Below are 21,345 nucleotides of genomic sequence, written 5' to 3' on the forward strand. Positions count from 1 at the left end.
TCCAATCTAAATCTTCCCCCTTTCAATTTAAAGCCATCTCTCCTCGCCCTGTCACTACAGGTCATTGTGAAAAGTTCCTCCCCAGCTTTCCTGGAGCCTCTTCAGGTACCGGAAGGTGCTCTAAGGTCTCCCTGGAGCCTCCAGGCTGAACTGGACATAATACTCCAAGTGGAGTCACAGGAGAACGAAGAGGAGGTGGAGAACCACCTCCTTTGACCCGCTGGCTATGGGTCTAGAGAAAGACCAGAGCAGTTCTCCACCAATGTGTGCAGCCACAGAAGCTCTGGGCCAGCAAGGGACGTCTCCAGCGATGAGACTCAGCCAGACCCTCTCTAATAAAGAGCACGACACCGGAGAAACGCAGTTCCTTTAAGCGCGGAGCATCTGACCTAGATTGTCCTTCCGTTCCATCAGACCTTGACCCATCAATTACCGACCTGCCGTTTGCTATTCCCCCATTTCCAGGATCACACACTGCATCTCCTCTCGGTTTAACGGCACGCGACGCTGACAGCAACTGAGAGCTCCTGCCTCCTCCAGAACTCATCCCTCTACCACATGCCGATGGGCTGGTAGATGAAGGTGAAACCCTTGTGAGCTATTCTAAGCTCTCCAGAGGGATGGTGGAGGTGGGAATGGCCTCTGAGAGAAGAGAGCATCTCTCTGTCACAAACGGCACGACCCTCTGTGCTTGGTCACCTTGCACATACACAAGTGGGAGAGTAACCTTCAACAAGAACCAACCCAAACCATCCCTTTGCTAAACACCATTGAGACTTTGTCTCTCAGTTCTCTCCCAAGGGCGTAGATGGTGTCTTTATCCAAGTGGAGCCTATAAACTTCCTACAAAGAGCAACCAGACATCAGCAGGATCAGCGCAACCCAAGAAGGCCAACAGTATCCTGGCTTGGATTAGCCATGGTGTGGCCAGCAGGACCTGGGAAGGGATTGTCACCCCGGATTCACTTCTGGTGAGGCCACATCCTGACTCCTGGGTTCAGTTTTGAGACGCTCACTCAAAGAAAGATATTGAGGTGCTGGAGGAGGAGGGCAACAAGGCAGGGGAAGGGTCTGGGAGAGGCTGAGGGACTTGGGGCTCCTTAGTCTGGAGAAGAGGAGGCTGAGGGGAGACCTCATTGCTCTCTGCAGCTCCTGAAAAGGAGGTTGTGGTGAGGCGGGTGCTGATCTCTCCTCCCAAGTGACAAGGGATGGGATGGGATGAGAGGGAACGGCCTCAAGTTGCACAAGGGGAGGTTTAGATTGGATGTTGAGAAGATTATCTTTACCAAAAGAGTGGTGAAGCCCTGGCAGAGGCTGCCCAGGGCGGTGGTGGAGCCCTCATCTCTGGAGGGATTCAAAACCCACGTCGACGTGGCACTTACAGGACAAAATTTGGCAGGCACGGTGAGATTGGGCTGAGGGTTGGACCTAATGATCCTTTTGAACCTTAACAATTCTACTCTACGATTCAATGCAGGAATAAAGAGCTCGAGGCAAACCAAAGTCTCCATCCACCAGCAAGGACCAGTGAGGATCCCTGTCTCCGAGCACCCAGAGGAACGGCTCCGAAACGAGAACCACGCTCCTGGGTGCTTGGCGATGCCTTTCTGCCGCTCACAGCAGCTCGAGGAAAACACAAAACCACTCCATAATGCTTCTGGGCTTGTTGCCATAACAGCCTAAATCCCTGTGAGAATCTAACTCTGCGCATTAATTTGGGCCGGCTAATGAGGTGGCTTCCTCCGGAGCACATCCCACCGTTCCCAGCCTTGCTTCCTCCATGCAGGGATGGCAGAGAAGCTCCCAACACAACCCTTGAGCTACAGCAGAGAGGTGCTGTGGCTTCACTTTTGTCTAGAGGAAGAAAGCAGGTGAGCATCAGTGCCATTCAATATCTTCATCAACGACACTGTCGTGGGCACCTTCAGCAAGTTTGCAGATGACACCAAACTCAATGGTGCAGTTGACACGTCGGAAGGATGGGGTTGTCATCCAGAGGGATGTGGACGGGCTGGAGAAGTGGGGCTGGGAGAACCTCATGAGGGCAAGGTCCTACCCCTGGGTTGGGGCAATCCCTGATTTCAGTACACGGTGGGGGATGACGTGATTGGGAGCAGCCCTGAGGAGAAGGACTTGGGGCGCTGGGGAGGAGAAGCTCGAGAGGAGCCCCAACGTGCGCTCCCAGCCCAGAAACCCGACGTATCCTGGGCTGCATCCAGAGCAGCGTGGCCAGCAGGGAGGGACGGGATTCTGACCCTCTGCTCCGCTCCGGGGACACCTCATCGGGAGGGTTGGGGCAGGGCTGGAATCCTCAGCAGAAGGAGGAGATGGAGCTGTTGGAATGCATCCAGAGGAGGCTCCAAGGATGCTGCGAGGGCTGGAGAACCTCCCGTCTGAGGACAGCTGAGAGAGTTGGGGAGAAGAGAAGGCTCTGAGGAGACCTTATAGTGACCTTCCAGTATGGAAAGGGGCTCCAGGAAAGCTGGGGAGGGCATGGAGTGATAGAACGAGAGGGAATGGCTTTAAAATGGAAGGATGAAGATTTAGATTGGACATTAGGAAGTAATTCTTCATGATGAGGGTGGTGAGAGGCAACTGGCCCAGGTTGCTCAGAGAACTGATGGCTGCCCCAACCACAGAGGTGTTGAAGGCCAGGTTGGATGAGGCTTTGAGCAACTTGGTTGAGTTGGAGGTGTCCCTGCCCACGGCAGGGACATTGGAACTGGATGGCATTTGAGGTTCCTTCCAACTCAAACCACTCCATGATTCCATGATTCTCCTGGGAGGTTGGAGAGGTCCTGACCCTGGTTGCCCAGAGCAGTGGTGGCTGCCCCATCCCTGGAGGTGTTCCAGGCCAGGTTGGATGGGTCTTGGGCAGCCTGATCCAGTGGGAGGTGTCCCTGCCCATGGCAGGGCGTAGGACTTGGAGGGGCTTTGAGGTCCCTTCCATCTCAAACCATTCCATGATGTCACGAACACCGCGTTTACCCTCGCGACAACACTCAGATGGAAGCATCTTCCAACCCATCCAGTTCCTGACTGGTGTGGGGGCCACACGCTGCTCCATCCACACCAGACCACTGCCCGCATCGCTTCGGATTTGCTCTGGGAAGAGACAGAGCGCATACCATGACAGCTCTACAGACTTCCCAGTGTTTTTAACTTCTGGTGCCGGAGCAGATGGCGTGGCAGCTCTCTTGGAAGCCTGACAGAGATTTTTCTCTTCCATCAGCCTCCCCACTGCAATGCATTTCTTTCCTTTATTGATAGAGATCTTCCACGCTCCTCTCGTTGGAGCCCATCGAGGGTTAACACCCATTTTCCAAAGAGATTTTTAGATGCAAATATGAAACGCTTTGATCTTTTGTCTGGAATCGCAACCGGTTGTTTAATACTCCATTAATTCAGAGCCTTTCTTCACCAAAAAAAAACCCAAACCAACCAACCCTTGCTTATTTTTCATCTCATTCCTTGCTTTTTAGTAGTGATTTTGATCATGAAGTCAACTGACTGCACAGCGTATGAGCCTGGCGTTGTGGGTGTGAAATGACAGCTCTGGAAGGGCTTCTAAAAAGAGCCAATTGCAACCCAATTTCTACCGTTCGGCTCTTTGCTATTTTAGCTCAGCTGGAATTCCACAAAAAGGAGCTGGTTTCTAAGAGGCATTGCTTTTGGTGTGGATGGGGCAAGCAGAACCGAGAAGGGCAACGGAGCTGGTGATGGGGCTGGAGAACAAGTCTTAAGAGGAACAGCTTCATCGATGACATTGACAGCGAGACTGAGGGCATCCTCAGCAAGTTTGGAGGTGACACCGACCTCAGTGGGGCAGTTCCCACACTGGAAAGATGGGATGTCATCAAGAGGGACCTGGACAGTCTGGAGAAGTGGGGCTGGGAGAACCTCATGAGGTTCAACCAGGCCAAGGGCAAAGTCCTACACTTGGGTCGGGGCAATCCCTGATTTCATTCCAAGATGGGGGATGATGTGATTGGGAGCAGCCCTGAGGAGAAGGACTTGGGGTGCTGGGGAGGAGAAGGTGGAGAGGAGCCCCACCGTGGGGTCCCAGCCCAGAACCCCCCCGTGTCCTGGGCTGCATCCAGAGCAGCGTGGCCAGCAGGGAGGGACGGGATTCTGCCCCTCTGCTCCGCTCCGGGGACACCTCCTCGGGAGAATTGTGTCCAGGTCTGGAATCCTCAGCAGAAGGAGGAGATGGAGCTGTTGGAATGGGTCCAGAGGAGGCTCCAAGGATGCTGCAAGGGCTGGAGAACCTCCCGTCCGAGGACAGGCTGAGAGAGTTGGAGTTGTTCAGCCTGGAGAAGAGAAGGCTTCGAGGAGACCTTATAGTGACCTTCCAGTATAGAAAGGGGCTCCAGGAAAGCTGGGGAGGGGCTCTTAATCAGGGAATGCAGCGATAGCATAAGGGGGAATGGTTTTCAGCTGGAAGAGCGGAGATTGAGATGAGATCTTGGGAAGAAATGTTCTCCTGTGAGGTTGGTGAGGCCCTGGCCCTGTTTGCCCAGAGCAGTGGTGGCTGCCCCATCCATGAAGGTTTTCAAGGCCAGGTTGGATGGGGTTTGGAGCCCCTGATCCAGCGGGAGGTGTCCCTGCCCATGGCAGGGGGTTGGAACTGGATGAGCTTTGAGGTCCCTTCCAACCCAAACCATCTATGATTCTATGATCCTTGAGGACAAACCCGCACAGGGAGCATCCCACCACGAGGCGCAGCTTCAGAGGGACTTCCTGAACCACTGACTCTGCTTTCACAAGCGAAAAGGAGCTCCTTAAGGGCAAGGATTCCGCAGTTAATGAATGCTCCTCCAATTTGTGATCTGTTCCTGGGTTAAGACGCTATTTTACACAGTAGATACCCTTTAATACGATTTCCAGCTGCCTGAGGCTTAATTGAACCTTGAGTGACTTCTGCTTAGAAGCACTTCCACAAACATTATCACGCATAAAGACCAAGGGTACAGTTTGGAAAATAAAGATGCGGTTTAGAACCATAGAATCGTTTGGTTGGAAAAGACCTTTGAGATCATGAAGTCCAACCGTACCTATCCACTACTAAACCATATCCTTGGTCACGGCGCGCGGGGCAGCCGTACAGCTCCACGGCCACCAGATGCCCCTTACACCTGCGCAGGATTCACCTTTAAGATCAAGACGTGAGATAAATCATATTAAAAGTGCTTGTTGTCCTCTGGTCACCACAGGGTTCCTGGGCACCTCACCTGGAGGGAGATCTCCACGTTGTTAATGTTTACGGCTGGATGAGACCATAGAATCATGGAATGGTTTGGGTTGGAAGAGACCGCAAAGCCCATCCAAGCTCCTGCCATGGGCAGGGACATCTCCCACTGGATTAGGTTGCTCCAAGCCCCATCCAGCGTGGCCTTCAACACCTCTAGGGATGGGTCAGCCATGACTTCTCAGGCCAATCCCATCCTGCATGAATGAACCCCATCCTACACGCTCTACTGATCATTGGTTCCGCCATGAGAAAATCATTCTGCTGCAGTGAGTCTGTCGGTCGGTGCTGTGGATCCTGATGCACTGCGGTCGCCAGCTCGGCTTCCTTTCAACCATCTACACCGACAATATCACAACGCATGAACAACTAACCAACGATGACACTGGCTTCCAACACCACATCTCCTCACCCGCTTTAGCCCAGGCTCCAGCACAGCTCTGTGGAGGTACAGGAGCTGCCTGAAGATCTCCCAACACGGTGTGTAAGGATGCAACCACGCAGTCGCTAAACACCGACTCCTGTGGGTGATAGGGCATCCTCGACTTCTCTGGGCAACCCCAGTCTGTGTCTCACCACCCTCACTGGGAAGAACTTCTTCCTAATGACTGGTGTCTATCTTCCCCCTTCCAATTTAAAGCCATTCCTCCTTGTCCTATCACTCCAGGCCCTTGCAAAAAAGTTCCTGTCCAGCTTTCTTGTAGCCCCTTCCCATACTGGAAGGTCGCTATAAGGTCTTCTTGGAGCCTTTTCTTCTCCAGGCTGAATAACCCCAACTCTCTCAGCCTGTCCTCGGATGGGAGGTGCTCCAGCCCTCGCATCACCTCCGTGGCCTCCTCTGGACTCATTCCAACAGTTCCACCTCCTTCCTGTGCTGAGGACCAGGATCAGGCTGCCCAAAGCCCCATCCAACCTGGCCTTGGACACCTCCAGGGATGGGGCAGCCACAACTTCCATGGGCAACCTGCTCCAGGGCCTCACCACTCTCATTGTGAAAAATTCCTCCTCGTGTCCAGTCTAACTCTGCCCCTCTCCAGTTTATCCCCGTTCCCCCTCTTCCTGTCATTCCATCCCTTTGGGAACAGCCCCTCTCCGGCTCTCCTGGAGCCCCTTCAGGCACTGGAAGCTGCTCTGAGGTCTCCTGGGAGCCTTCTCTTCTCCCCAACCCCAACTCTCTCAGCTGTCCTCGGACGGGAGGTTCTGCAGCCCTCGCAGCATCCTTGGAGCCTCCTCTGGACCCGTTCCAACAGCTCCATCTCCTGCTTCTGTTGGGGATTCCAGCCCTGCCCCAACCCTCCAGATGATGTCTCCGCAGAGCGGAGCAGAGGGGCAGAATCCCCTCCCTCCCTGCTGGCCACGCTGCTCTGGATGCAGCCCCAGATACAGTTGTCCTTCTGGGCTGCGAGCGCACATGTTGCCGGATCCATCCCTGGAGGATTTCAAACACCATGTGACTGTGGGACTTCTGGAACATGGTTTAGTCGGCATGGTGGAGTTGGGCTGATAGTTGGACTGGATGAGCTTAGAGGTCTTTTCCAACTCTAATAATTCTTTGACTTTTTCAACTCATTTCTACACCCTTGCTGGGATTGTGCCACTCTCCGCTGTAGCCTGAAGCAGAATTTACTTTCTCTCTACTTATCTTGTCTGTTAAACATCCAATCAGTTTTGGTGTCACCATCAGAATACCTCAAGTTGGAAGAGACCTGCAAGGATCATTGAGTCCAACTCCCTGCTCCTCACACAACCACCTAGAACTCCGTAAGACCAAAGGCTCCAGATGCTCCTTCAACTCCGGCAAGCTTGGCGACGTGACCACATCCCTGGAGATCCTCTTCCAGAGACCGATAACCCTCTCAATGAAGAATCTTCTCCCATTGTCCAATCTGAACCACCAAATCATCTGTATTTGTCACCTCTTCTGTTTTTATGCCAAATCTTAGCCCCAAGCTTAGCCGGTAGGGACTTTATTTGTGAAACAGATGATGTGGTAGTTGAAAGGCTGGAGAGCACTGAGGGTTTCCTTCTCGAGTAAACTCGTCCATTGAGTCAGTCTGCAGAGACATGAGGTCTCTGCAAGAAACCAGATGATGTTTCCTCACAAATACGCAGTAGCATTCACTCTGAAGAGCTCTAATCCTCTGTCAAAGGGGGTTTTTGCTGCACAACGACGACTACAAATTGACCTTTGTGTCTTCTTCACTACGTTGTCAGAAATGATCTCTTTTCAGTGACTCCCGGAGCAAGTGGTGCCTTGGGATTACTTAAAATCAGCACTTAATCATTAAGGTTGGAAAAGACCTCTTAGATCATCAAGTCCAACCATCAACACAACTCCACTGTGCCTACTAAACCACGTCCTGAAGCACCATGTCTACATGGTTTTTGAACCCCTCCAGGGATGGAGACTCCACCACGGCCCTGGGAGCCACTTGCAACACCACCCACCACCCATTGCCTTCCTCTCAGTCCCTTTTCTCCTGCTCCTCAGCTTCTTCACGGAAGCGACCACGCACCTTCCCCAACCCTCAGACCTCGCTAACACCGTTACCACCAGGATGAAACCCACCAAGGCAAAGAACCCCAAAAGAAAACGCGACCCTCATCTTGCCGTTGTGCCACAAACCCTTCCACGCTCCATTTCGTCCTCCCATCTCCCTCCTCTAGCACATTTTTGGGGTTACTTGCACCGTAAACATTTTGGGTCAGGGTCTAAAGATAATCATAGAATAGTTTGGGTCGGAAGGGACCTTAAAGATCATCCAGTTCCAACTCCCCTGCCATGGGCAGGGACATCTCAGTAGATCAGGCTGCCCAAGGCTCCATCCATCCTGGCCTTGAACGTCCACATAGCTCACAGACGAGTGCCTGTTCCACATCCTGTCCTGTTTTTCCTTAGAGGACCATTCAGTCGGTACCTGATCCATCATCTCAGCCCCTAAGACCTCATGACTTTACGCTCAACCCCAACGCGTTCAGCCCAGCCGCTACATGGGCCGACAGAAGGTCACCCACCAGCTTGGCAGGTGGGAGAAACACCCCGATTCCTGGCAGGATAAAGCAACCCCATGCCTCCAGCCCAACCCTCTACTCAGAGCAAGACCAGCATCAGCATCACAACAGGTTCCTCAAGACACGCGCAACCTTCAAAGCAGAAACCCCAACACCCCCTCTTCCAAGCACTTGAGTTAGAAGCCAGGAGAGAGGGCTGAGTCTTTCCTGTGTGGGCACAAACGTTCAACGAGGACAACCTTTCTTCTCTAGGAAGGGATTTCTCCCCGCGCGCGTCTCCGGTTTGCCTTACCTACAGATTTTGTCCGTGGAATTCCTTTGCGCAGCGAAACGTGGGGCTTCTCAGCTCCCGCGAGGACCCCCGAGTGTGCTGCCATACCCTGGCGCTCAAAGAGTGACTGGAAGAGAAAAAAAAAAGGGAGATTTCCATGCTGGACATCAGGGAGACTCAACTGAGAAGGACCCAACACTTCATCTCAGTCCACGGGATGCTTCTGCTGGAGGGGGAAGCTGGGAATTCTACCCTAGAGCAGCCTGTGTGCCCGAGCCTGGCCCTGACAGCCGTGTCTGCAGCCGGGACAGCCTCAGCTCCACCGGGAGACTTCCCTGGGGACATGGATGAGCCCATTCTGCACCACTGCCTGCAACAGTCCCCGTGTCCTGCTGCCCGATCCTGCCTGGCTGCGGAAGCCGGGCTGCTGCCCCTTGAAGGGTTAAACCTCCCTCTCTCTTCCCTCTCTGTTTACTGCTGCCTCTCTGCCTGCTCCCTGCCTGCTCCCTCATACCTTCCTGCTCCCCCCATTCCATCCAGCTCCCCCCATCCCTTCCTGTTCCCCCCAACCCTGCCTTCTCCCCCATCCCTTCCTGCTACCCCATCCCTTCCTGCTCCCCCATCCCTTCCTGCTCCCCATCCCTGCCTGTTCCCCCATCCCATCCTGCTCCCCCATCCCTTCCTGCTCCCCCATCCCTTCCTGCTCCCCCACCCCTGTCTGTTCCCCCATCCCTGCCTGTTCCCCCCATCCCTTCCTGCTCCTCTCATTCCTTCCTGCTCCCCCATCCCTTCCTGCTCCCTCCATCCCTGCCTCCCCCCCATCCCTGCTTTCTCCCCCATCCCTGCCTGTTCCCATCCCTTCCTGTTCCCCCCATCCCATCCTGTTCCCCCCATCCCTTCCTTCTCCCCCCATCCCTTCCTGTTCCCCCCATCCCTTCCTGCTCCCCCATCCCTGTCTGCTCCCCCCATCTCTGCCTGTCCCCCCATCCCTGTCTGCTCCCCCCATCTCTGCCTGTTCCCCCCATCCCTTCCTGCTCCCCCATCCCTTCCTGCTCCTCCATCCCTTCCTTCTCCCCTTATTCCTTCCTTCTTCCCCCATCCCTTCCTGCTCCCCCACCCCTGTCTGTTCCCCCCATCCCATCCTGCTCTCCCATCCCTTCCTGCTCCCCATCCCTGCCTGTTCCCCCCACCCCATCCTGCTCCCCTATCCTTGCCTGCTCCCCCATCCCATCCTGTTGCCCTCATCCCTTCCTGCTCCCCCATCCCTGACTTCTCCTCCATCCCTGCTTTCTTCCCCATCCCTTCCTGCTCCCCCATCTCTGCCTGTTCCCCCCATCCCATCCTGCTCCTCTCATCCCTGCCTTCTCCCCCATCTCTTCCTGCTCCCCCATCCCTTCCTGCTCTCCCCATCCTTTCCTGCTCCCCCATCCCTTCCTGCTCCCCCATCCCTTCCTTCTCCCCTCATCCCTTCCTGCTCCCCCATCCCTTCCTGCTCCCCGCTCCCTCTGCCCTTCCTGCTTTTTTCCCGGGGAGGTGGCAGAGCGATGCTGATTCCGGCAGGAGCCTTCCTCCCGTGGGAAGCCTTCTCTCAGGCCACTCTCGGCTCCGCAGCAGCCTGTCCCATTTTCCCTCCTGCTCCAGAATCTGCCTCCCACCGCCTGCAGCGCTTCCCCAATCCAGACAGCCTCGAGCTGGCAGCCCCACTCCTACTCCATCCAGGCTTCCCCTCGGAGACGGCATTTTTCTCTTCGATTCCTCCTCATTTCCAGCTTCACGTCCAGAGAACTCCAGCCAGCCTAAGCTCTCCAGATCACTTTCCACACTCCTTCGGATCTGCTCTTACCTCCTCCCCGGGGCAATCCCATACCAGTGGGCGAGTGGCCAACAGCCCCGGGGGAGCTCCCCTACCCCTGTTCTGCATCTCCATCTCCCACCAGGACTTCCTCCATCCACTCCCTTTGGGAAACCCTCTCTCCAGCACAAATATCCGGGCTCAGCACCTCATAGAAGGTTTGGGTTGGAAGGGGCCATGAAGGTCATCCACTCATTGCAGTAAGCAAGGACATCTTCCACCGGTTCAGGTTGCTCAGAGCCCCATCCAACCTGACCTTGAATTTTCCAGGGATGGGGCATCTACCACCTCTTTGGGCAACCCGGCGCCCTTCCCTCTCCCACCACCAGCCCTCTGCTCTCACACTGATCTCTGCTGGCGTGATGCGCCGGCTTGTGGGTCGCTGCTTCACAGTGGCTGCCCTCGAATCCGCTTCCACGATGTCCGCTCTCAGCGCCGGCTCAGCTGCTGCCAAAATCTCATCCAGCTTCTCTGAAAACCCAAAGAGAAAAAGCAAACGGGTTAGGAAGGGCGGCTGGTACCGAGGCGGCTCCCCTGCCGTGAGACTAAGCAGAAGAACCAACAGCTCCAGAGGGAGAGCGGTTCCCCGGCTGCTCAGTCGTCTCCTCCCCAGCCAGCGGATAATGAAGAGTTTGGAGATGGTTTTTTGGAGATGCCCACCCACCACGAGGCACAACCAGGTACCGGCCTGGCTCAACTGGTCCAACGGCACCTTGCTGTGCTGCTCTCCCACCCTGGAAACAGCCGGTGCCTCCTGACCAGGCACCCTGAGCTCCAAGTTCTGCTCCTGAGGTGGGGAACCCTCCCAGTTGGGCCACGCTTTGAGGACACCTCAATCCTTATGATCAAAGAGCAACTGCTCACCCAGATGTGGTTTTGATTTTCAGGATGAGGCTGAGTCCCCCCTCAACAGGCAACGTGGGGTGTGGGCACCGGCAGGCAAGAAGAACCTGAGTGCTACAAGGACCTCAAGTGATGCTGAAGTCCATGGGACTCAGCACGGCTCCAGCACAACCAACATCACTCCAGTGTTTGTTCCCTCCTTGTGTGGACTCCTGTCTGATGGGAGTAACCAGACCCTCGTGTACCCTGAGAGCTCCAGGGGTGCAGCAGCATCATCTGCAGAGCCACCACGGCCATGCCACCACGGGCCTGCCCACACGCCGACTCCTTGCCTCAACCACAGCTCTGCCTCGTTGCGACCTGCGGGCAGATCTCTGGGCTACACCCATCCCTGGTCCACCTCACCAGAGCCCATCCTGCCTCATCCCTACATCCTGCCTGAGGGGCTGGAAGCATGGTTGAAGGTGCTCGGGGCAGTGGGGATGGTCAGGTCCCTAATGAAGGCAGCTAGGCTGGTGCTCAGCCCCAGTAGGATCTGTTCAGGCATGGTTGCCCCCTGCTCCAACAGCTCCTTGGATTGGGAAGGGTTGGTTCTGCTGGCTCCATCTCATGAATGGTGTCAGCTGGCCCTGGAGCAAGGACATATGCTGACATGGGCTTGGGTTGGAGCTGATGGGTCTACCTTGGCTTTCAGCAAGACTGGATGACTTTCCTTCCATGGCCCAACCCACCGGCTGTTCCAGTAGATTGCCCAGGGAGAGGGGAGAACACGTGTGGCGTTCATCCTGTAGGTGTGACAAGCATTGCCTAACTCCAGGTGAGGCTTGGAAACATCTGGGCTCCTTCCACCTTGGCTCTTGAACGTGGGACTGTGAAATGTCACCACTGCGGTGTGAGAACTGCTGATCCTCACAATCCAAGTGACCTGGAGAGCTCTGCCCAGGAGTTACTGCTAGAAACCCCACCGTTGAGGGCTGATAGGACTCATGGGTTGGGTTCAGCTCTTCCCCAGGCTGCCAGAAGCCCAGTCTGTGGAGGACCAAGCCCTACACCAACACAGCCACCTAAGTGGTCTTTGCCAAGGTGACTTAGGTGCCCTCTGAGGCCAGCAGCTACCTACCGAGGCCCTGAGACTAAAGACCTCCACCTGCTCCAAGGAAACATCTCAGTCCAGCTTCTCAACTTCCTCAGCACAACACCTCCAGTAGCTGAAAACCCTCATCTCTGGAGGACTTCATGGTTCCTCTTCCTCACTGCTCGCACGCTGTGCTTGGCGCACGAGGAGAAGGGTGGTCCAGGCTGCTCAGAAGGAACCTGGCTCATCCCTTGCAGCCAAATACTGCTGAGCAACCACGTGGACTTCTGATGGCCAACACTCTGGAAGGGATGGCCCATGGGCTGATTCTAAAGACCACATGCTGGAAACCTGACTTCTGGGTGTCTCTGGAAGCTGCTCTGGGCAGCCCTGGGGAGACCCTGGTGCTGTGAGAGGAGTAACAGCGATGCTCAACCTTCTCCACCTGTCTCACTTCCAGCTTCGTTCTTCTCTCTTAATGCCGTGAGAGCAAGGAGACACATCGTCACTAACTCTTTGTATCTACCAGGACTTTGCAAGGGACAGAGGAACACCCTGGAGTGGATCCTGCCTGTCCCAGCAGGAGATGAGGTGATGCCAGAGCTGTCCTGAAAAGAGGGACCCCCAGGAATGTGTGTACCCCGATGGCTTTGGCCGTCCAAAGTGCCAAGGGTTCTCCATCACACACTTGGAGATGGCCATCTTCAACACCAGGACATCCCTGGTGACCTCCAGGCGATCACTCTGACCCATGGGACCTCTGCATTGCCTCCACCTCTGGGTTCCGACAGATCTGCTCAGTTCCCTCAGAGACCTCCCACTCGTACACCCTGCTCAGCTTCTTCCCTACGTCACCACCATTACGGTGGAAGGGGAGGTCCTCACGTTTCCTGTTCTGTGGGAAACAGCTCAGCAGCTTCACATTAACAGGACAGAGGGGTTTGCTTCTGAAAGATGAAGAACTGGGTCTGGATCTTCAGGCTCCCTCCCTCTACCCTGTGCCTGTGCTGGAGAAACACAGAGCTGTGTGGTGGCATGGGATGAGCCTTCTTGGTCCATTCAGGATAGTCCATTACTGGCTCTCCAGCCTGGGAAGAACCTCCTGGTTTGGTTGTATCCCTCGTGCAACGTCCACACGGACACTGCAGTGCAACCACAACGCATGGAGCCCTACTGCAACCAACCTGGGCTCCACGAATTTAGCCTTCATGGAAGGTGACCTTCTCCTCCTGGAGGTGGGACAATTAATAGCCAAACTAGCTCTTTCCCACCTAACTTGGGAATGTCCTAGGAGTTGCTACCAAACCCTGCATGTCCTCATGTGCTTCCTCAGCACGGGAGCAGCGGGACAGAAGCAGAGGAGCAAAGAAAAAAGCAACTCCATCACCCGAGGAGGCCAGACCTGGAGATTCACGGGATGTAGCCGGCTAACGGGCATTCCGCCCACAACCGTGGCCGTTCCGCGTGGTGGAAGTGCTGGGTGGGAGGACAACCCTCACAGCTCCGTTTCCCTTTAGGATGAGCCTGTGTGGGTGGCCTGGGTGCCGGCCGATGGGGGGAAGGGAGGAGCCCCAGGACGTGTGGTTTTCACTCACCCCCTTTTCTTCTCCGCATGGAGGCTTGGAATCAAGAAACAAAAGACAACATGAATGGCATGCACAGTTCCTGCTTTCATTCCCAGCTCCAGCCTCGCTGCCTGCCTGCCGTGCCTTCCTCCCCGTACGCTCTCCTGCCTCCCGGCATGCTGGCAGGATCGTGCCCCGGGTGGGTCTCCAGATGAAGGCTCGAGCAGATGAAGGAAGCTCAGCATCCATCCCGACCCCCGTGGGCAAGCAGGGACCCAGATGGACCGAGCTTTCCACTGGGACCAATCCTCCTCCTCTTCTCCCCAACCAGGGAAGCAGAAGGCAGGGGCAATGTCAGAAGGAGCAGGAGGAGGTCTGGATAGAATTTTAACGCCTGAGAAACTCTTCCGAACGCTTTTCATCCCTTCCTGGGGAGGCACGGCAGCGGCTCCCACGGCTGCTTTTTTTCCTCCACATCCAGTAAATGCGAGGAGTGGTTTGCTGGGAATTCGCTTTTCTAAAGGAAGCGGCACAACGTGCAGCAAGAAAACGTGAAGGTATGGTTACGTGCGCATGGGATGCTCTGCGAGATGCAGGATAGGGCCCAGCATGGAGGAGAAATGGGTGGGACCATCAGAGAAAGCTCCCTTTAAGAAGCTTGCAAGTAGAAACGTCCCTCTCACACCACCATCTCCTCGGAAAAGGAGACCAGAAAAGGAAACTGGGCTCTCCCCTTGCTCGCTGCTGATGTGAAGGGATGCTGACCCGCCCCAAACTCCCCCCAATCGCACAAAAAGCTGGAGGATCAACCACCAGAAGACAGTTCCGTGGGGAGGAATGATCCTCCGCCTTCCCTGGGCTGTGCTCGCTGGTGGTGGACCGGCTCCAGCACAGTCCCTGATCCACAGGGCATGAAGAAGGAACTTAACCACTATGATCTCCATCAAAACGATCTAGATTAAGACCAGTCGCTGTCTGCAAACCCCTCTCCCAGGAGATAAGGGTAGCTGTCGCTCCCCGTCTCTCTCCAGGTAGAAGAAAGGCAGCGTGTAGATGCCAAATCCTCAGGGAGACCTGGAGGATTCATCTTTAATACATTCCCTGGCAGCTATTCCTCTGCTTTTCATGACTTCCCTTCCCTGCGCTCGCTCCCACCCCCTCGAGCCCAGCAGCTCCGCTTGCCAAAACCCATGCCTTCCCTCACTCCGCTGCGGGTCCTTCCATGGCCATGTCCACCAACCCCACTTGGCACTCGCAAAGCCAAACGTCGCGGCTGGGGTGCTCAGCCCTCTGCCAAAGCACCCCTAAGGCTCGCACCAGACGTTGACTTGTCTACGGTGGTCCTCAAAGGTGGGCACATGCCTCTGAGGAAGGGGGTTCTCACAGAGGCAACGCTACCGGCACGCGGGACACCAGCATGGAACTGCTCTCAGGACCAGCAACGCCAAGTGAGAATAGAAACCTGGCGGTCTGTGCAGGATTTGTGCAAAGGGAATAACAAAATCTGGTAGAAATGGGATGTTGTGAGTCCTCTCCTAATGGCTACTGGGAAACACGGCGCCTTCAAGTTCCGTAATGAAGGTCCGGAATCATAGAATCCTCGGTTGGGTAAGACCTTGGAGATCATTGAGTCCAACTGTACCCATCCACGACTAAACCACAGCTCTGAGAAGTGCATCTCCCGGTCTTTTAAACCCCTCAAGGAATAGAGAGGTAGGGAATAGGCTTGGGTGAGAGTTGGGGTTGTTCAACCGGGAGAAGGCTCCAGGGAGAGGTTGTTCAAACAGGAGAAGGCTCCGGGGAGACCCTAGAGCAGCTTCCAGTATGGAAAGGGGCTCCACTAAAGCTGGAGAGGGGCTCTTGATCAGGGAGGTCAGGGATGGGATGAGGGGAATGTTTTTAAGCTGCAAGATGGGAGATTGAGATGAGATCTTAGGAAGAAATATTCTCCTGTGAGGGTGGGGAGGCCCTGGAACAGATTGCCCGGGAAAGTTGTGGCTGCCCCATCCTTGGGGATGTTCCAGGCCAGGTTGGATGGTTCTTGGAGCCCCTGATCCAGTGGGAGGTGTCCCTGCCCATGGCAGGGGGTGGAACGGGATGGGCTTGGAGGTCCCTTCCAACACAACCCGTTCCATGATTCCATGCAAATCAAGGCAGGGCTCAGCGTAAAATGAATCCCAGTGGCCACCAACCAGGAGATGCAAACCCTGAAAAGCTGAGATTTGAGCCTTCAAGTCTGTGGAGGTGAGCCTGCACCCTTGAGGTCCATGAAATAAAGACCTAGGTTGGATGGGGCTTGGAGCAACCTGATCCAGTGGGAGGTGTCCCTGACCATCTCAAGGGGTGGAACTGGATGGGCTTTGAGGTCCCTTCCAACCCAAACCGTTCCATGATTCTATGAACCTCACAGGGTTGTAAAGTCTGGACGTGCGTGTAGGACAGGGAGCAAAGCAGAGCCAGAAAGGTCACAGATCTTCCTTCAATGCCCTGAAAAAGAGGAGGAGGGGATCTGCCCAGGTTCCTGCCTCTCTGGTGGGTCTCCTCGCTGGCAGGACACAACGCAGGCCAGCGTCGCCTCATTTCTGCACAGCAAAAAAAAATCTAAATACAAATAAAAACCCAGCAGAAGCGTGAGCCAGGGCAGCAGGCAGTGCCGAGAGCTGCTCCCTCTCGCTCTGCCGATGCTCTTGGTGGGGTCTTGCACATCCAATTCCATCCCTGTGACAGTCCTGAAGAGCCCCTCTGGACAGAGCAACCTCCTGTACGCCAGGGCTGAAGGTTGGAGTGTGTCTGCTTGAAGGCTCCTCCCGAGGAGGGGTCCTTCCACATCTCCCACTACCTGGCACACCACGAGGGCCACCTCCCCACCACCACCACCACCACCACAAGTGGAGCTCCTGGTTCAGCTGTCACAGCCCACGGGGGACGACACGCGGCAAAATGGGCAAATCGCCCTGCGCAGAAGGACAGGACCATGGGTACCACCACCCCTATGGGATCATCACGCTACGGGGAAACCAGGAAGGTGTGGGCTCAACGAGGTGATGAGAAGACCGAAGGGCTTCAGCACAGGGAAACGAGGATGGGGAGGGGGTGGAGAGGCTTTAAGAGAATATAGGAAAACATGGAGATGCAGGCTGGGAGAGCAAAGCATCTGGAAACGTGGGTAGGCTCTAGTGACAGCAGAACGTGTGAGCGTGTGCATGTGCCTGGCTAAGGGGGGGCAGCCCGAGGAGATGCCAGCTCATCTGGCACACGGGGCATCTGCCTGGAGGTGAGGGAAAGGAAAATATGGGGCTGTTTGGAGCGCGGGAGGAGCAGGACGGGGGGGCCACGGGGCTGTGAGGCTCTCCGCAAGCACCCAGCGCTTGCGGGACTGAGAAAGAGGAGAACTGATGGGGTTCACCAGCTCCACAGAGGGGCTCCGAGTCCCCCACACCCCACACACACACACTGCGACGGAAAGTTCAGCACAGGAGGTGCCCACCTCACCTCAACCTCACGTTTCTACTCATGCATCCCTCTGGATAAATGGTCTTTTTTTTGGGGGCGAGGGCGCTGCCGGCCACGTTCCCGCATGCTCCCCGTGCAGCCCCGCATGCACGGCGCCAACCCCGTTCCCGGCTTACCCAGCTCTTCCAGCTCGGCCGTCATGGACTTGGAACGCAGTGTCAGGGTGGTGCTGGGAGCTCTCTTGGGAGGCGGCGGAGCTGAAAGGAAGAGAGACGGCATTTTGCATTTCTTGTCCAGGAACTTACGAGGAGTGGCCAGATGCAGGTGCCACTTCTTCTCCACAGCCTGGATCTCCTCGTACTCCCGGGATGAGGAGTCGCACTGCTGCAGGATCTTATTGAGGCTGCGTGTGGAAGCAAACTTCTTCATGGTCTCGGTAGCACAATCCCGGGGTACGGGGCAGGGCCCCGGCACGGAGGGGCTCTCGGCTCCCGCAGGCACGTGGACGCTGCCCAGGCTCCCACAGCCCTCAACGGAGGAGAGTCCAAGTCATGTTCCCCGGGCTGCGCCTGCCCCCCTCGCCGCTACCGGAGATGCTATACGGCTATGAAAGCCTCTCCCAAATTAAATCTGTCTGAGGCAGCTGGCTGCCTGCCTGTGGGACTCAGCAAACCAGCTTTGATGGCTGCTTCCCCTCCGCACACGCCATGGGTGGAGGGGTAGGAGGGAGAAACAAGTCCAGCAAGCCTGATCTCAGTCTCTCATTCCCGCCTCGGCGCGGCGCGCAGCCCCCAGCGAAACACAGCCCACCCACCCTCCTCTGCCGCCTCGGCCGGATCCACGACTTGGGTGAAGCTCCTGGTGGCCCTAAGGAAGCGCTGACGGCGTCCGGCTCCGCGTCCGGCGCTGGAGGCGCATGGCCGGCACGGGATGGAGCGATGCTGTGCCGGGATGCGGGGCTGCCCCAAAGGGGTCCCTAGCCGGGCTGGCCCGCACCCCGGAGGCGCGGCATGCCATGAGCCCACCAGAGCGAGGACGAGTTGAAGGCTCTTCCTCTTCACTTGGGGTTGCCTCCTCCTCGCGCTCGCTGGCTGACAATGCTGGATTCAACGCTCAGGCATTGCCATGGCAACCGGAGCTTCAGGCTTTGCTGGCGCTGCCTGCATCACAGACCCCAACTGGGGCGGATTCAGCCCAAAACTGCCAGTCCCACACAAAGCCACCACCACCCCAAGAAAGGTGGGGAGCCCCAAGCTGGGAGATAGAATCGTAGAATCATAGAATAGTTTGGGTTGGAAGGGACCTTAGAGATCACCCAGTTCCAACCCCCTCCCATGGGCAGGGACACCTCCCGCTGGATCAGGGGCTCCAAGAACCATCCAACCTGGCCTGGAACACCTCCAGGGATGGGGCAGCCACAGCTTCCATGGGCAACTTCTTCCAGGGCCTCACCACTGTCATGGTGAAGAAATTCCTCCTCATGTCCAGTCTAACTTTGCCCCTCTCCAGTTTATCCCCATTGCCCCTCATCCTATCACCACAACCCTTTGTGAACAGTCCCTCTCCGGCTCTCCTGGAGCCCCTTCAGGCTCTGGAAGCTGCTCTGAGGTCTCCTGGGAGCCTTGTCTTCTCCCCAACCCCAACTCTCTCAGCTGTCCTCGGACGGGAGGTTCTGCAGCCCTCGCAGCATCCTTGGAGCCTCCTCTGGACCCCTTCCAACAGCTCCATCTCCTCCTTCTGGTGAGGATTCCAGAACTGGACCCAATCTTCTAGATGAGGTTTCGCAAGAGAGGAATAGAGGGGTAGAAAGCCTTTTTGAAGAGTTCCTCTCCAGCTTTCTCGGAGATGTGGGGCTCTGCATCACGCAGAGGGGCCTCAGCTCTGGTCCCTTCACCCTGTGGTGGAAGAGCGGCCGCCCAGCAACGTTGGCTCAGGGCATGGGCAGCAATGGGCAGCGATGGGCAGCTGCTCAGCGGCTGCAGGGCTGGAAGCACCTGGAGAAGCAGCGAGCGGCAGTGGTGATGGTCCCAGAACGGATTCCTGAGCCTCAGCCTTTCCCACGACTCGTGCTTTTGTGCTATGACAATATAATGACAGCTCTGGGTGGCAGCGTGCAGAGCTGCCTGCCTCCCCCACGCCCCGTGCTCCGCTCCTGTCCCCCGCCCCCAGCACCCAGCTGGGGTCCCCCAAAAACTGCTCCTGCCCCACATCTTGCCACCCTGGACGTGACCTAGAGCCGGAGCAGGCAGGGACAGCCTGCCCTGCGCTGCCAGATGCTGCCAGATGCGCTCCTGCCTTCTGCAGCTGGTTGCCTGTGGATGAGGTCCTACCCTCCATCACCAACTCCTGCCAGATGTGCCCCTGCCCTCCACTGCTGGTTGCTGCCAGATGTGCTCCTGCCTTCTGGAAGTGGTTGCCCATAGATGAGGTCCTACTCTCCATCACCAGCTGCTCCCAGATGGGTCCCTGCCCTCCACCGCTGGATGGTTCTGGATGAAGTCCTACCCTCCACCACCAGCTGCTCCCAAATGTGCCCCTGCCCTCCACTGTTGGCTGCTGCCAGATGTGCTCCTGCCTTCTGCAGGTGGTTGCCCGTGGATGAGGTCCTACTTTCCACCACCAGCTGCTCCCAGATGTGCCTCAGCCTCCGCAGCTGGCTGTCCTCAGATGTGCCGCATCTCTCCACAGCTCTATGCCACGCTGTGCACCCCCAGCTGTGGCTGCCACCCACCCAGATGCCCTCCAGATGTGCTCCTGCCCTCCTCAGTCCCACCCCGAGGTCTGCCCTGTCCTGCTGGCCACGAGCTCATCACCCCACCGCCAAGCTCCCGCTGAGGTCCCACCTCTGGCCAAGGGTCTCAGCTCCGCTCTCGTGGTCTGGGGACAGCGGGGCAAATCCCAGAGCCTTCTGGGGGTCCCATGGCCACCTGTTCTCTTCTGGGTGAGGGTAAGCCTGAGATGTGGCCACCAGCCCCAGGGCTGGCCATGCCCCCAGGAGCTCCCAGCCCATGGGAGAGGTCCTAGCCCATGGGGCAGTTCCTAAGAGTGGACAGGCTTCATTCAGGCACCACCATGGGTGCTGCCCTTCACCTTTCGACCCCTGGAGCCCACACGGACAGGGTGGACAGGCTGCCCACCTGGACAGCCCCATGCTTAGCAGGGGCAGCTCTCCATCACCCCAGTTCCCCACCACGACCCCTCATTGCCCTCTGAAGCAGGGTCAGGTCTCTGTGGAGTTCTCTGTGCTGGGATGGTGACCTCCCTCCTCACCATCTCAGCACCCTCACGGCCGTTCACACACTCCAGGCTCCTCCCAGCAGATCCATGGGCTTCTCCACGCCTGTTCGTAGTATCATAGTATAGTTAAGGTTGGAAGGGATCTCAAAGATCATCCAGTTCCAACCCCCTGCCATGGGCAGGGACATCCCACTGGATCAGGCTGCCCAAGGCCCATCCAACGTGGCCTTGAACCCCTCCAGGGATGGGGCAGCCACAACCTCCCTGGGCAACCTGTTCCAGTGTCTCACCACTCTCACGGTGAAGATATTCTTCCTAATGTCTCGCCTAAATCTCTCCCTCATGCAACCCCTCTTCTGTTCCAAGAACCACAGAAGTCCACACCTACCCTTCTTCCGAACAACTTCTTCTGATTCTGGCTTGCGGCTGACGGAAACAACTTTCATCACCAGGTGGTTCCCACCTTGCCGGATCAAGGAGACCACTTGCTTGTGCCCCACCTTCACCACGTTGACACCATTCACCTAGGGCACAAACAGAAAGAGCAGCGTGAAGGCTGGTTGGCATGGAGGCAAGACTGATGGACATCAAGCCACACAATCAGAGTTTGCATCTCTGCTTCTGTTTTTACAGCCTAGAGCACCTTCAGGTCCCACCTACCTGTGACCACATCCTTCTGGAGAAGGTGAAGCTGCCACAAGCCAGTGCAAAGCAAAGCGTGCCGGGGCTTCAGGCAGGTGGCAAGAGATGGACCTCCCACTTCTTACTGGGCCATCAAGGCAGATCACT

At 56.5% G+C, this 21,345-nt stretch overlaps 1 protein-coding gene across 13 annotated transcripts in view; it reads right to left on the reverse strand.

Moving 5' to 3' along the window:
- The window catches only part of SHANK3 (SH3 and multiple ankyrin repeat domains 3), a 302,562-nt gene that overhangs the window by 49,831 nt on the left and 231,386 nt on the right, over positions 1-21,345 (reverse strand). For 12 of the 13 annotated variants that reach the window (XM_054083072.1, XM_054083024.1, XM_054083035.1 and 9 more), the window contains 5 exons: positions 20,945-21,080; positions 17,496-17,576; positions 13,897-13,920; positions 10,727-10,854; positions 8,553-8,658 (listed from right to left, as the gene is read on the reverse strand). In XM_054083072.1, coding sequence (XP_053939047.1) covers positions 8,553-8,658; positions 10,727-10,854; positions 13,897-13,920; positions 17,496-17,576; positions 20,945-21,080 — 475 coding nt within the window. The remainder of the gene's footprint in view (positions 1-8,552; positions 8,659-10,726; positions 10,855-13,896; positions 13,921-17,495; positions 17,577-20,944; positions 21,081-21,345) is intronic. The other variant, XM_054083045.1, reaches the window with a different exon arrangement.

This window comes from Cuculus canorus, chromosome 1 (assembly GCF_017976375.1).
Source record: "Cuculus canorus isolate bCucCan1 chromosome 1, bCucCan1.pri, whole genome shotgun sequence".
NCBI lineage: Eukaryota > Metazoa > Chordata > Aves > Cuculiformes > Cuculidae > Cuculus > Cuculus canorus.